The 16,517-nt window shown below is 48.3% G+C and overlaps 1 protein-coding gene across 1 annotated transcript in view; it reads right to left on the bottom strand.

Annotated features, from left to right (window-relative positions):
- The window catches only part of HDX (highly divergent homeobox), a 60,272-nt gene that overhangs the window by 13,366 nt on the left and 30,389 nt on the right, over positions 1–16,517 (bottom strand). Inside the window, exons 8-9 of the mRNA XM_075323080.1 lie at positions 3,235–3,317; positions 614–697 (exon numbers count right to left, since the gene is read on the bottom strand). Coding sequence (XP_075179195.1) covers positions 614–697; positions 3,235–3,317 — 167 coding nt within the window. The remainder of the gene's footprint in view (positions 1–613; positions 698–3,234; positions 3,318–16,517) is intronic.

Below are 16,517 nucleotides of genomic sequence, written 5' to 3'. Positions count from 1 at the left end.
TGTAATGTAATAAGAAATGTAACAAAGAAACTTTCACAACTGAGATATAAAAATCAACAATACGGTGTGACAGTAGTAGGCAGGGGGTTCCTAGTGCACCCCACAAAAATCAAATATATCACAGAGGTGCGGAGGCATGGAGCTCCATTAACCCTTAGTGCACCAGGAAGAAATGACCAAGAATTTACATTTAATCATATCTAAAACTATAGAAGAATGAGCAGCAAAGCAATAAAGAAAATCATAAATGGAGCAAATACAGAATCCCAATCTGTGAGGAATATTTATATGGCTTTTCTTGTGGATTCTCAAATATGTAGAGTAACCGTAATAATACAGTATCGGAATTTAGTACAAAAGGGTCCCGGGGGACCAGTGCACCCACTGTCACCATTGTCCCCGTCACCACGGTTCTTGTGTATGGTAAATATGCTAGAGAGGAGCCACATAACGTGGTGACAAAGGGGCCCGCAGCCCCTGATAGAACAGCGGGTGAGCCCTGCCGCGTGTCATTTGACGCCGCCGTCTACAGACGCAGGAGATAATATATTCTACGTGTTTTCTATCTTGTGTTTTTGGTTGTATAAAAGCAGTAAACAAAAAACACCGATACCTTATAATCTAGCAGCGATTGCATCTGATCCACGTCAAACTTGCCAAATGTGTCGCTCATCTCCTCCTCCGGAGGTTCCACTTTCTGAAACAGAAGCAAATCGTGGGATCAGAAAAGGTAAAGATCAGTGATCGACCCCAAACAACGAGCTTTTTAGCGCTAATCACTGACTCCAGCTTATCACAATTGTATAGCGGAGAGGCTGATATCATCCTTTTGTCTTATTAGAGGCTGCTATTTTTTCCATGCTTTAGGGTAAGTTCACACAGTGCGTTTTTCGCGGCGTTTTTGCGCAGTTTTCGGGTGCGTTTTTGCTCAGAAAACTGCATGACTTTGCTTCCCCAGCAAAGTCTATGAGTTTTCATTTTTGCTGTCTGCACACAGCGTTTTTTTTCAGCTGTGTTTTTGTGGTGCCACAAAAACGCAGCATGTCAATTATTCCCGCGTTTTTCACTGCACTTTTCATCCATTGAGTTCAATGAGATGTTGAAAGACGCAATGAGAAACGCAAATAGAAACGCACCAAAACGCACCAAAATGCAGCTAAGACCAAAAACGCAGCTATAAACGCAGGAGGTGGGCAGTAAAGTGACGTGTACAGGAAGAGGATTCCTTCTGTCAGTAAACACAGAAGCGTGAATCCTCCCGGTACCGTCACAGCCGCGTCCACCTCCCGTCCTGTGCATGTATGCTGCCGTGCGGCGCCATGTTCGGGCGCGAGGTGGAAGCGGCTGCGAAAACAAAAGTTAACAGTAAAAAAAAAAAAAAAAGTTATACTCACCTGTCTGCAGGGTCCCGGTGCCATGTCCGCTCCCATCTCCTCTCACGGTATCGCCGCTCCAGCTGTGTGCAGACGGCCGGGACACCTCCGATGGATGCAGGACCTGGCGATGGATCACCTGATGCAGTCACCTGACGCATCAGGCGATCGTAAGTATCGCGGTGACGCGGGCGCCCGGCCGGTATCAGCGGATGCGTCAGGAGACTTCATCCCTGATTACCGGCAGCTGCTGCAGCGATCGGACAGGATCAGACTCTCGCCCCATCGCTCCAGGAGCTGCCGGTAATCAGCACATAAGTGAGTATTTTTTTTTTTTTTTTTGCACCGATACATCAGCTGATTGTATAAATGGCTTTTATACAATCAGCTGATGTGTGATGAGCTTCAGCCCCTAGAACCTGACACATCATCTGATCGCTTTGCCTTCCAGCAAACCGATCAGATGATATTGGATCCGGATTGGACGGTGCGGGACCCTTGACCCAGGATTACTGCGGAGGGGGGTTCTTTATTTCAATAAAGATGGAGTCACTAATTGTGTTGTGTTTTATTTCTAATAAAAATATTTTTCTGTGTTGTGTTTTTTTTTTATCTTTACTAGAAATTCATGGTGGCCATGTCTAATATTGGCGTGACACCATGAATTTCGGGCTTAGGGCCAGCTATACAGCTAGCCCTAACCCCATTATTACCCGGCGAGCCACCCGGCATCAGGGCAGCTGGAAGAGTTGGATACAGCGCCAGAAGATGGCGCTTCTATGAAGCGCCATTTTCTGGGGTGGCTGCGGGACTGCAATTCACAGCGGGGGTGCCCAGACAGCATGGGCACCCTGCACTGTGGATTCCAATCCCCAGCTGCCTAGTTGTACCCGGTTGGACTCAAAAATTGGGCAAAGCTCACGTCATTTTTTTTTTAAAAATTATTTCATGAAATTCATGAAATAATTAAAAAAAAAGGGCTTCCCTATATTTTTGGTTCCCAGCTGGGTACAAATAGGCAGCTGGGGTTGGGGGCAGCCCATACCTGCCTGCTGTACCCGGCTAGCATACAAAAATATGGCGAAGCCCACGACATTTTTTGGGGGGGCAAAAAACTCCTGCATACACTCCTGGATGGAGGATGCTGAGCCTTGTAGTTCTGCAGCTGCTGTCTGCTCTCCTGCATAGACTATTGGATGGAGGATGCTGAGCCTTGTAGTTCTGCTCCCTCTGCCTCTCCCTCCAGCATACAGTCCTGTGTGGAGCATGCTGAGCCTTGTAGTTCTGCAGCTGTCTGCTCTATTGCATACACTAGTGGAGAATGAAGAACATATTGAAAAAGGAAATTACATCAGACCTTTTTTATTTTTTTTTTTCAACAATCTTTAATGGCATTGTTCACTGATAAAAAACGCATAAAGACGCAGTGAGCAAAAACGCAGCAAAACGCAGCAAAAAACCGCACCAAATCGCGGCTAAACGCGTGCGTTTTTTTCCGCAGGTGCGTTTTTGTGCGTTTTTTTGCCGCAAAAAACGCACAAAAACGCAGCGTAAAAAAAAACCGCAGTGTGTGAACCTAGCCTTACAGTGCAACTCTGCTTCTTTTTGCCTGCTGTGTAAAAGCACCAGCTCAGCGTGACAACTATAAAGCATTAAAGGGGTATTCTAGCCACACATATCTCACCCATACACTGCACAGGTAGGCGAAAACCTGCAACCCATTGAAACGCCTCCCTGCAGTGGTCATGCAATGGGGGAGGTGGTCTGTTTCCAGCATTCTAGGAATCAGTGAGGGTCTCAGCAGGGAGGTGATATGAGTGGCTAGAGTCTCCCTTTAAGCGCAGGCTTCTGCACCACTTACCACGTTGTGTGTAAGCACCATGTCCCCGCTGTCTTCTTTGATGCTCAGGTCATCGTTGCGCCCCACCTCATGCACATCGTCGGCTGCAGGATAAGAACAAGACGTGGTTTTACTTTCACAGGATATACGGAAACACTTATATTTGAAGGAAATCTCCAGCTATCCCTGTATCGCCCCGCACAGTGTGTATTTGAGCTCTTTCACATCATCCACTATAGCCATTCTTACATCGTAGCCCCTGAAATCTCCACTGTTTACCCACATTTGCGTCTGGCAGCCTCCTGGTGTCACTGTGCTTCCCATGCACACCTCCGTTGTCAGAAGCATGCCATCAGAGACTGCGGCACATAGCAAACGAGCAGAGAAACCATGACATCGTTGTAGACGACATCGGGGGCTTCTTATTATACCAATGTCCAGAGCAGAAAGAGTGCGATGGAACGGATTGCTTCATCCTGCCTGCTGACTGGCTCCACACAGATACCTTCTTTAACTTTCTTACTTAGTTTGTGCATCATTTTATCTGCATATTTTAAAATGTCTGTCAGCAAATGGAAATATTTTGTTTAAATCAAAAGGCTGAAAATGTGTGTCTTAGCTGAGGGTTTGTTGCAAAGTATTGGCGTGGCACACACCATTAGAGGCATTAGATAAACTTTATTTACATTGCATTGTAGTGATGAGCGAGCACTAGCATGCTCGGGAAGGCCTTCCAAAAAATGCTTGAGTTCCCCACTGACTTCCATTATACTCAGGTACTTGAATAAAGCTCATCCGAGCATCCAACTGCTTGTTACGAGTACTCGAGCATGGTAGTGCTCGCTCATTACTAGTTACGAGTACTGAGCACCTGAGCATGGTAGTGCCCGCTCATCACTAGTTACCAGTACTGAGCACCTGAGCATGGTAGTGCTCGCTCATCACTAGTTACCAGTACTGAGCACCTGAGCATGGTAGTGCTCGCTCATTACTAGTTACGAGTACTGAGCACCAGAGCATGGTAGTGCCCGCTCATCACTAGTTACCAGTACTGAGCACCCGAGCATGGTAGTGCCCGCTCATCACTAGTTACCAGTACTGAGCACCCGAGCATGGTAGTGCCCGCTCATCACTAGTTACCAGTACTGAGCACCCGAGCATGGTAGTGCTCGCTCATCACTAGTTACGAGTATCGAGCACCCGAGTATGGTAGTGTCCGCTCATCACTAGTTACAAGTACTGCGCACTCGAGCATGATACTGCTCACTCATCACTAGTTACGAGTACTGAGCACCTGAGCATGGTAGTGCCCGCTCATCACTAGTTACCAGTACTGAGCACCCGAGCATGGTAGTGCCCGCTCATCACTAGTTACAAGTACAGAGCACCCGAGCATGGTAGTGCCCGCTCATCACTAGTTACGAGTACCGAGCACCCGAGCATGGTAGTGCCCGCTCATCACTAGTTACCAGTACTGAGCACCCGAGCATGGTAGTGCCCACTCATCACTAGTTACGAGTATCGAGCACCCGAGCATGGTAGTGTCCGCTCATCACTAGTTACGAGTACCGAGCACCCGAGCATGGTAGTGCCCGCTCATCACTAGTTACCAGTACTGAGCACCCGAGCATGGTAGTGCCCACTCATCACTAGTTACGAGTATCGAGCACCCGAGCATGGTAGTGTCTGCTCATCACTAGTTACGAGTACCGAGCACCCGAGCATGGTAGTGCCCGCTCATCACTAGTTACCAGTACTGAGCACCCGAGCATGGTAGTGCCCGCTCATCACTAGTTACCAGTACTGAGCACCCAAGCATGGTAGTGCCCGCTCATCACTAGTTACGAGTACTGAGCACCCGAGCATGGTAGTGTCCGCTCATCACTAGTTACCAGTACTGAGCACCCGAGCATGGTAGTGCCCGCTCATCACTAGTTACCAGTACTGAGCACCCAAGCATGGTAGTGTCCGCTCATCACTAGTTACGAGTACTGAGCACCCGAGCATGGTAGTGTCCGCTCATCACTAGTTACGAGTATCGAGCACCCGAGCATGGTAGTGCCCGCTCATCACTAGTTACCAGTACTGAGCACCCGAGCATGGTAGTGCCCGCTCATCACTAGTTACCAGTACTGAGCACCCGAGCATGGTAGTGCCCGCTCATCACTAGTTACGAGTACCGAGCATGGTAGTGCTCGCTCATTACTATTGGATTCAATGCACTTCTTTAAAGTTTCACAGTAACGTGTTCTCTTTTTCTTTCTCCTAATATGTAGGAGGCTTTGGCAGTTATGAATCTCGGAGGATTGTAGTCGCTGACTTTCAGATGGCAATTATTTTAATGTTTAGTTTTTTTCTAAAGCATCCTGCAGCTTTTATAAAAAAAGACAATGAGACGCTGCTATAAACAGCAAGAAGCAAAGTGGTGGGGGAAGGATAATGAGCTTCAGAAGCTGGAGCAGAGAGCGCTGCGCTACAACTAGGTGTCACATGTATGCAGAACAGAATGATAGGAGTTGTAGTGAGAGAAAGAAGAAAAATTCTGCATCAGTCTCCGGGAGTGTACAGGAAACACCCTGTGTGCAGTCAGCACCTGTGTTGTATGAACCTACTCTCATTGTGACATCATTAGCTGGCATCATAATACCACCCACTGCGATGTCACTAGCTCGCCTAATGACCCCACACCCTTATTGTTATGTAACTAGCTTGCCTAATGACCCCACCCCTTACTGTTATGTCACTAGCTTGCCCAATGACCCCACCCCTTACTGTTATGTCACTAGCTCGCCTAATGACCCCACCCCTTACTGTTATGTCACTAGCTCGCCTAATGACCCCACCCCTTACTGTTATGTCGCTAGCTCGCCTAATGACCCCACCCCTTACTGTTATGTCACTAGCTCGTCTAATGACCCCACACCCTTACTGTTATGTCGCTAGCTCGCCTAATGACCCCACCCCTTATTGTTATGTCACTAGCTTGCCTAATGACCCCACCCCTTACTGTTATGTCACTAGCTCGCCTAATGGCCCCACCCCTTACTGTTGTCACTAGCTCACCTAATGGCCCCACCCCTTACTGTTATGTCACTAGCTCGCCTAATGACCCCACCCCTTGTTATGTCACTAGCTTGCCTAATGACCCCACACCCTTACTGTTATGTCGCTAGCTCGCCTAATGACCCCACCCCTTACTGTTAAGCCACTAGCTCGCCTAATGACCCCAGCCCTTACTGTTATGTCGCTAGCTCGCCTAATGACCCCACCCCTTACTGTTATGTCACTAGCTTGCCTAATGACCCCACCCCTTACTGTTATGTCGCTAGCTTGCCTAATGACCCCACCCCTTACTGTTATGTCGCTAGCTCGCCTAATGAACCCACCCCTTACTGTTATGTCGCTAGCTCGCCTAATGACCCCACCCCTTACTGTTATGTCGCTAGCTCGCCTAATGACCCCACCCCTTACTGTTATGTCACTAGCTCGCCTAATGGCCCCACCCCTTACTGTTGTCACTAGCTCACCTAATGGCCCCACCCCTTACTGTTATGTCACTAGCTCGCCTAATGACCCCACTCCTTACTGTTATGTCACTAGCTCGCCTAATGACCCCACCCCTTACTGTTATGTCACTAGCTCGCCTAATGACCCCACTCCTTACTGTTATGTCACTAGCTCGTCTAATGACCCCAAACCCTTACTGTTATGTCACTAGCTCGCCTAATGACCCCACCCCTTACTGTTATGTCGCTAACTCGCCTAATGACCCCACCCCTTACTGTTATGTCGCTAGCTCGCCTAATGACCCCATCCCTTACTGTTATGTCGCTAGCTCGCCTAATGACCCCACCCCTTACTGTTATGTCACTAGCTCGCCTAATGACCCCACCCCTTACTGTTATGTCACTAGCTCGCCTAATGACCCCACCCCTTACTGTTATGTCACTAGCTCGCCTAATGACCCCACACCCTTACTGTTATGTCACTAGCTCGCCTAATGACCCCACCCCTTACTGTTATGTCACTAGCTCGCCTAATGACCCCACCCCTTACTGTTATGTCACTAGCTCGCCTAATGACCCCACCCCTTACTGTTATGTCACTAGCTCGCCTAATGACCCCACCCCTTACTGTTATGTCACTAGCTCGCCTAATGACCCCACCCCTTACTGTTATGTCACTAGCTCGCCTAATGACCCCACCCCTTACTGTTATGTCACTAGCTCGCCTAATGACCCCACCCCTTACTGTTATGTCACTAGCTCGCCTAATGACCCCACCCCTTGTTATGTCACTAGCTCGCCTAATGACCCCACCCCTTGTTATGTCACTAGCTCGCCTAATGACCCCACCCCTTACTGTTATGTCACTAGCTCGCCTAATGACCCCACCCCTTACTGTTATGTCACTAGCTCGCCTAATGACCCCACCCCTTACTGTTATGTCACTAGCTCGCCTAATGACCCCACCCGTTATGTCACTAGCTCGCCTAATGACCCCACCCCTTACTGTTATGTCACTAGCTCGCCTAATGACCCCACCCCTTACTGTTATGTCACTAGCTCGCCTAATGACCCCACCCCTTACTGTTATGTCACTAGCTCGCCTAATGACCCCACCCCTTACTGTTATGTCACTAGCGCGCCTAATGACCCCACTCCTTACTGTTATGTCACTAGCTCGCCTAATGACCCCACCCCTTACTGTTATGTCACTAGCTCGCCTAATGACCCCAGCCTTTACTGTGATGTCACTAAATTCCAACATAAGCCCATTTTTCACTAAGTCCTCACCAATCCTCAACTGTGACATCACTTACTCATAATCTCACTATGACATCACAAGCTTCCCTCATAACCTCACCTCTCACAATGACAATCAACCCTTGGTGACATAATTTGATATTATTACATAGTACATAGTATGTGAATATTTCCCTAGATGTACAGGCAGTCTCCATATACACACTACTCACAAAAAGTTTGGGCTATTTGGCTTTTGAGTGAAATTTCAGTATGATCCTAAAATGCCCTCTAACCTGTTCAGTGACCTTAATGTGACCTTCTCTAATCCTATGATTCCACATGTCCAGCTGCTCATGTTTCAGGACTTTTTGCACTATTTGCTGTTTTATAATATGGAGCTTAATGGCAAAATTCACAACAGGTGTTTGATTCATGAATCACCCAATACATTTTGGAGTTCAGTTAGAATTAGTATTTACAGACCTCCTCCTCATACTGTTCATATATTGACATCATAAGCCAAGACAACACCTAACAATTGACCAGCAGTAACGCACCATTGAGAGGCTTTAAACAGGATGTTCTCAGATGGAAATGTCCACTGAGCTTAGAGTGTCACCAGCAGGTTGTACAGAGACACAGAGAGACTAGAAGAATCACAGGCTTAGAAGTGGAAGTCGTCTGTCCAAATCCCACATTGTGAACAATGCCCGTCAGAGCTGGATGATAAATACCACACAACTGCAGGCACATTTAAGGGAGGTGAGAGGCCCTCAAGTGTCATGTCAGACATTCAAAACCGTTTATATCAGCGTGATCTGCGTGCTAGACAACCTGCAAGGTACCTGACCACACCACCAGGCACAGGTGTCCTCTACGTACCTGACCACAGCACCAGGCACAGGTGTCCTCTACGTACCTGACCACACCACCAGGCACAGACGTCATCTATGTAACTGAACACACTATCAGGCACAGGTGTCATCTACGCTGGACGAGGGACCAGTGGGCCTCAGTACTGGTCACTAATGAAAGTCGATTCACACTGAACATAAATGATGGCTGCAAATGATGTTGGAGACGTCAATGAGAGCGCTGTGCATCAGCCGCTGCTGTTACCAGAGGAGCCTTTCGAGGTGGTGGTGATACAGATGTGGGCCGGTGTGTCTGGTCAGTACAGAACGGCTTTACACTGTGTGACTGGTACAGTGACAGTCCCGACTACTGGAATTACACCATTAATCCAGACATTGTGCCTCTGCATGAACAACACTGGCCTAATGTCTTCTTCATGGAGGACAATGCTCCAGTTCATCGAGGTCACATCATTAGGAAACGGCTGCTGGAGACCAGGGGACCTCAAATGGAGTGGCTGCACTTTCTCCAGACCTGAATCCCCTAGAAAATCTATGAATCAGCTGAGTCGCCGTGTAGAGGCTGTAACTCTGTACCCCAGAACCTCAATGACCGGAGGGCCGCCCTTCATGAAGAGTGGGACGCCGGCCTCCGCAGACAATAACTCCACTGGTGACCAGCAGGAGGCGTCGTGAGCTGGAATTGATGCTCAAGACCACATGACAAATTACTGAGCCAATTACATTTTTTAGGTGGTGGAGGGGTGCGAGGGTATACCACCACTGCTGTTGGCTTTTATTTGAATAAATTGTTTGAGATGAGAAAATCGCCATTGCTGCTTCCACTTTAATGCCCAGTGTGGAGACACTGGGCTCAGTGGGTGCTCTCGTCCACTAAAACCCGCCGCCTTTAGAAAGACAGCGTGGCTCAGGGCTCATCCCAACTGAACCCGGCCTCCTTAACCGTGGGCGTAACACTACTCAGACAACACAGGGTGAGGGAACCACAATAATTAGACTTTATTGGATCCCCAAACAATTAACGGCACATAACACATAACCAGCAACACACAAATGTAACAGGCAACAGAGTCTCACCCTTCCGCTGGCTCACCAGGGATTTAGAATGTCCATGCCTCAGAGGTTCCAGGGCTATTTACTCCAATCCAGCAGCACCCCGCTTTTGGCGGGCAACCACCGAGAAAGGAATAATGCCAGATTTAGGAAGCTGTCTGAGGTGTGCATGGTCTGTAACAGGTGACTGAACTGTCCCAACCTGAGTGTCCTCCTTAGGTAGTCCTGGTATGATGATACAATCCTGGCAGCCGGATTCGAAATCCCTAGGCTGTGGATATGGTCTCCAACCGGAACCAGAGTCCCTAGATTGAAGCCATAAGGTATCCTGATCCTCTAGTCAGCTCCTAAGAGCTTAGACTGGATCCATCAGCATCCATCAACAACAACCTGGTGGCTTAAAGAAATTCCTTTTATAGCCACAGCCTTCCACTTGGATACACTGCGTCCTCATCGATTGGTTGGACAAGATCGCCTCTCCCATTGGATGAATCTCAAGCTGCATGGACAATGTTCATTTAAATGATGTGCATAGAAAGACTGAAGATATCTACATGAAGTCTGCAAGTCACAGACTCGACAATGGCTACTAAGGTAATCACATTAGCAATACACAACTACATTACAATGATTGCTGGAAGGGTCTGGAGAAACAATACGTCTGGCTTTCAGTGGCCAACACAATTACATGAGTCAACGAGAGTCTTGTAAAAACAATGAGGGACTTATCCCCCGTCTATAAACAATCTATCATCCTGTCTGGCTGAATTTTAAGAAACTTTAACCCATGAGAGTCCATGTCGTCACATTCCTCCCCCTTCTTATTAGCCAGACATGATAGGCTTCCGATCATCCTTCTCCTCTTGACGGCATTGTCCTTTTTAATGGTGAGGTCAGCAACAGAGGCTCGCATCTATACACCTTCCCCTGATTACCTTCCCCAAGTTGAGCAGCCATATTGCGGACAAGCACTAAGGTGGGGTCCATGAGTTGGGCTTGCATACATTTCTTACTATCAATCTTCCGCCAGTCAATAGCCACAGTGTGGTTAGGCTTACTCACGGTTCTTGGCTCAGAAGTGGATGCTGGAGACTGGGAATGTGAATTATCCTTGGAAAAGATGTTAGAAAGATCCACATCAGGGTCCTGCTTGGCGTGGAAGTGGGTGATGGTTGCTACAAACTGACTGGATAGTCCTTGTCCTAGGTCATTCTCCAAAATGACTGGTGTGAGCAGGTAATTCACAAGCCCCACTTTCACTTCCCTCTGAGTGGTATCCGAAACAACAGGCTTGGTGGGGCCATCTATGAACCCCACTTCAACTTCCTCCTGGCTAGTCCCCGAAACAACAGGTGTGGGAAGGCTGTCCATAAACTCCATATGGACCTCTTCCTGGTCAGACCCCAAAGTAACTGGTGTGGGGACGGTGTCCATAAGCTCCACATCAGCCTTGCTCTGGTCAGTCTCCACAATGACAGTTATAGGGAGACTGTTCACAAGTCCCACATCGATCGCTTCCTGGTTAGTTCCCAAAATACTAGGGGTGGGGATGCTGTTCATAAGCTCCACATCAGCCTTGCTCTGGTCAGTCTCCACAATGACCGGTATGGGGAGGCTGTTCACAATCTCCACCTCGACCTCTCCCTGGTCGGTCCTTCGGTCCAACTGCACACATGCCAGAGGGACGTCCGAGCGCTGGCCCTCAGCCAGGGAGATGGATAATTGGGAATCTGGTAAATGGTCTTCTGGGGAAACAATAACTGGGCTTACCAGAGTGATGGAAGATCCAATGTCTCGAAGTCCCTGAGCCTGTATATCACCGACCTTGACCGTCTGGATGTGGGGATGGAGGTTGGCTGGTGTACGGTGTCCGGCCTGCCGTAGGGTGTGGACTGGATAAACCACTTCCTCAGCTATTGGTGGTTCTTGGGAGTAGCATTCCTCAGGTCTCGTTGGTTTATCTCGGCATATGTTGACTGGTTGGAGTGGCAGACGGGCTCCAAGCATGCGGCCTCTTTGTTTTGGTGCAGCTTCTGCTGGGTAGCGGGACCATCCTTCTCGACCGGCTGGTGCTAGCAGTACGGCAGCTGGAATCCCATAAACATATTCCAGAACCCAAGCCCTCTCTTCTCTTGAGGATCTAGGCCCCAATGCATCCAACAATGCTGTGGCTTGGGCCATTTTGGACAAAGTTGATTCCCGATTGTCATTAGATCCATGATGTGGCACATAGTTTAAATCCTCTGAGTCAATATTGGCGGGATCCTCATCGTCCTCTGCATTATTCTGGGCATCCCAACGGACTAATTTCTGGATCAAGTCCGACCGAGTCTCAGCATTCCAGTAGATAATCTTTCGCCTCTGGCACAGATCCTGTAGCATCCATTTACTGCTGCGGTCGTAACTCCTCTCTGGTCCTTGTCCCATGGCTGAGCTGGTGGGGTTGGACATGGCAGCGTCCGAAACCTTAATGCCTCCCCTATGGCCTGCTGGGTATGCTTATGTGCCTCCCTGGTTGTTGAGCAAGGACGGTGTCCACGAACACCAGTCCGCTGCAGCTCCCCTGGGTAAACCAGACTGAGTAGTATCCCACTGCTGCCACCAATTGTGGAGACACTGGGCTCAGTGGGTGCTCTCGTCCACTAAAACCCGCCACCTTTAGAAAGACAGCGTGGCTCAGGGCTCATCCCAACTGAACGCCGGCCTCCTTAACCGTGGGCGTAACACTACTCAGACAACACATAGTGAGGGAACCACAATAATTAGACTTTATTGGATCCCCAAACAATTAACGGCACATAACTCATAACCAGCAACACACAAATGTAACAGGCAACAGAGTCTCACCCTTCCGCTGGCTCACCAGGGATTAGAATGTCCATGCCTCAGAGGTTCCAGGGCTATTTACTCCAATCCAGCAGCACCCAGCTTTTGGCGGGCACCCAACGAGAAAGGAATAATGCCATATTTAGGAAGCTGTCTGAGGTCTGCAAGGTCTGTAACAGGTGACTCAACTGTCCCAACCTGAGTGTCCTCCTTAGGTAGTCCTGGTATGATGATACAATCCTGGCAGCCGGATTCGAAATCCCTAGGCTGTGGATATGGTCTCCAACCGGAACCGGAGTCCCTAGATTAAAGCCATAAGGTATCCTGATCCTCTAGTCAGCTCCTAAGAGCTTAGACTGGATCAATAGCATCCATCAACAACAACCTGGTGGCTTAAAGAAATCCCTTTTATAGCCACAGCCTTCCACTTGGATACACTGCGTCCTCATCGATTGGTTGGACAAGATCGCCTCTCCCATTGGATGAATCTCAAGCTGCATGGACAATGTTCATTTAAATGATGTGCATAGAAAGACTGAAGATATCTACATGAAGTCTGCAAGTCACAGACTCGACAATGGCTACTAAGGTAATCACATTAGCAATACACAACTACATTACAATGATTGCTGGAAGGGTCTGGAGAAACAATACGTCTGGCTTTCAGTGGCCAACACAATTACATGAGTCAACGAGAGTCTTGTAAAAACAATGAGGGACTTATCCCCCGTCTATAAACAATCTATCATCCTGTCTGGCTGAATTTTAAGAAACTTTAACCCATGAGAGTCCATGTCGTCACACCCAGCTGTCATGATAAAATATCAGTGTAGTGTGAACTTTTTATATTTTACATAAATTTCAACTAAAAGCCAAATATCCCCAACTTTTTGTGACTAGTGTATAACTGTAGTGTGCATCTGATTAATGCCAATGTATGGCTATGGCGCTGCCTGTGTGGTATATAAAGGGAGAGTGGTAAGCAGCTGTTAGGGCTCATTCAGACATCCAATTTTTGCGTACGAGTGCCATCTGTGGCTTTCATGGATAGCGCTCGTACCTGTGTTAATAGTCTATGGCACCATTTGCATATCCTTGATTTTTTTTTGCAGACTGTGCAAATTGCAGATTCGGGGGTCAGATCAAAATGGTCAATGCATGCTATGGGTCAGTGAAAAATTAAACTAGCACTCAGATGACATCTGAGTGAGGTCCTATATTCATGGACTGTCAGAATGCAGGGAGAACATTTTTTTGCACATATGAGAAAAACTGATGACACTCGGACCAGCAGCTTCTCTCCAGCCCCGCAAACCTTTGCACTGATGGAAATCAGAATTTGGACTTATAAAGGATTTGTAGAGAACCTATTCACTCTGCAGACTTTTGTGTCTGCAACTTTACTGCAGGCTGGAAAACGAGACACCTTATCTGGATCGGCCTGCAGTGCACCCTGTTTGGCCACTAGATGTCAGCACAAATGGCAAAATTCCAGAATTTGTTATTATGATGTGTAAAAAAAAATTCCTAAAAATTGAAATAAACTAAAACCTCGCACTGGTGTAATAAAGGGGACAAAGCACAACCAACATGGCGGCGCCTGCGTCTTCTTCCTAACCCTTCTCTTGCCTTGTGCAGTTCACTTATATTATCTGACAACATTCAGAAATTTATTTTTGGGTAAAACGTCCAGAAAAAAAAGGCAAATTCATCAGTCATTCCCCTGAGAAACAGCAAATTCAATCAGCTGCTGGACGGCGGACAGAATAATCTGCACGGCGTAATGAAGAGCGCTCATGTAAGGGAACACGGGAGACATCTGTCATTTTAATTAGTAACGAGTAAGTGATCTGGGGCGCTCCTGATTTCCCTGTATAATAATCACAGCGCAGACACGGCCGCCATGGTGCCAATATCAACACTTGGTTTACTGCATCCGCCATGGAGTGGGCGCAGGTGAACCGATCTCTGGCGTCCGGCCGCACCAGATACCAGACCCTGGACTCAGCCTCAAATACCGGAACTGCCAGATTACAAGACACCCCTGTCCTCTCCGATGCAGAATGCCAACAAGAAACATTTACAAGAACTCTGCTTGCTGTCAGTGAGTGGGAATATCCATTTTTTCATATTCCGATGCTAAAAACCTTTCCTGACTGAATACTTCTCACTGCTGAGGGTTTGTTACAAGTAGCAGCACAGATAAGTTCATGAGTTCAGTAGGGTAAATCTCCCGTTCTCATAGTTCCTTACAATGTTTCATTGCAGAATATTTAGCTGACAAAGGGTTGTCTAAGCTCGATACATTGCTGACAAATCTGAAGATGAATTGCCGATACATTGCTGACAAATATGAAGATTAATTTTACAGGAGTTTGCTCCCCCTCACACAGAGCAGAGGTTTGATGCACGGCACCCATTGTACACAATGTATGAGCGAAAAAGCCGGGACTGTTACCTAGGGATGAACTATCAGAACAGGAGGGAGATTTGTGCTTCTACTGAGTTTACTTTATGGACGCTCCGTCTGTGAAGAGAATTAGATCACAGCGAGGATTCCACTGTTTATGTGCACGAAAATGCTTCTATTCACTGACAGCAAGACTCAACCTAAAAGGAGCTATACAGCCACTAACAAAAAACCCCACAAAAAACTTACTCAGTGAAATATGTAATATCACCCCCCCCCCCCCATCCCGGCCCACTGTTGGTCTTTATCCTTCTTCCTGAGTCAAGGCGGACATGAAAGTTGTAAATGGCGACCAACATGTCATTATGACAGTTGTCACGTGTCCATCAAGACCGACCAAGAAGTGGAAGGACCAAAAAGAGGCGTAAAGTGAGTGAAAGGGGATCAGTGAGGAACGCGAGCCAGGGGGGGGGGGGATCAGGGAGGAACGCGAGCCAAAGGGGATCGGCGAGGAACGCGAGCCAGAGGGGATCGTCGAGGAACGCGAGCCAGAGGGGATCGTCGAGGAACGCGAGCCAGAGGGGATCGTCGAGGAACGCGAGCCAGAGGGGATCGTCGAGGAACGCGAGCCAGAGGGGATCGTCGAGGAACGCGAGCCAGAGGGGATCGTCGAGGAACGCGAGCCAGAGGGGATCGTCGAGGAACGCGAGCCAGAGGGGATCGTCGAGGAACGCGAGCCAGAGGGGATCGTCGAGGAACGCGAGCCAGAGGGGATCGGCGAGGAACGCGAGCGAGAGGGAATCGGCGAGGAACGCGAGCGAGAGGGGATCGGCGAGGAACGCGAGCGAGAGGGGATCGGCGAGGAACGCGAGCGAGAGGGGATCGGCGAGGAACGCGAGCGAGAGGGGATTAGGGAGGAACGCGAGCGAGAGGGGATCGGCGAGGAACGCGAGCGAGAGGGGATCGGCGAGGAACGCGAGCCAGAGGGGATCGGCGAGGAACGCGAGCGAGAGGGGATCGGCGAGGAACGCGAGCGAGAGGGGATTAGGGAGGAACGCAAGCGAGAGGGGATCGGCGAGGAACGCGAGCGAGAGGGGATCAGAGCAGTCCACACTACTTATTTTAATATATTTTACAGTATTTTATACAGTATATTTTTAGAGCTCCTGTTTAATAAATGTTGCCGGATAACGCCTTCTATAAACAAAAAAATGTAAAGAAAGTTTGAGACCTTTTTATTTTACAATGAGTAAAGGAGTTTTCCACCTCTGGGGGACAATATATACATTTATAATAATATATAAACGATCATTTTTAGCCCCAATTACATACTTCTTGATGAATGAAGTCTGAACACTGGTAGAACGGGGCACTTTTATCCTCCTTCTGCGT

The sequence above is a fragment of the Anomaloglossus baeobatrachus genome, chromosome 9, assembly GCF_048569485.1.
Source record: "Anomaloglossus baeobatrachus isolate aAnoBae1 chromosome 9, aAnoBae1.hap1, whole genome shotgun sequence".
NCBI classification, from domain to species: domain Eukaryota; kingdom Metazoa; phylum Chordata; class Amphibia; order Anura; family Aromobatidae; genus Anomaloglossus; species Anomaloglossus baeobatrachus.
The sequence above is the reverse complement of the archived record's forward strand: the minus strand, read 5'-3'. Positions and strand labels throughout refer to the sequence as shown.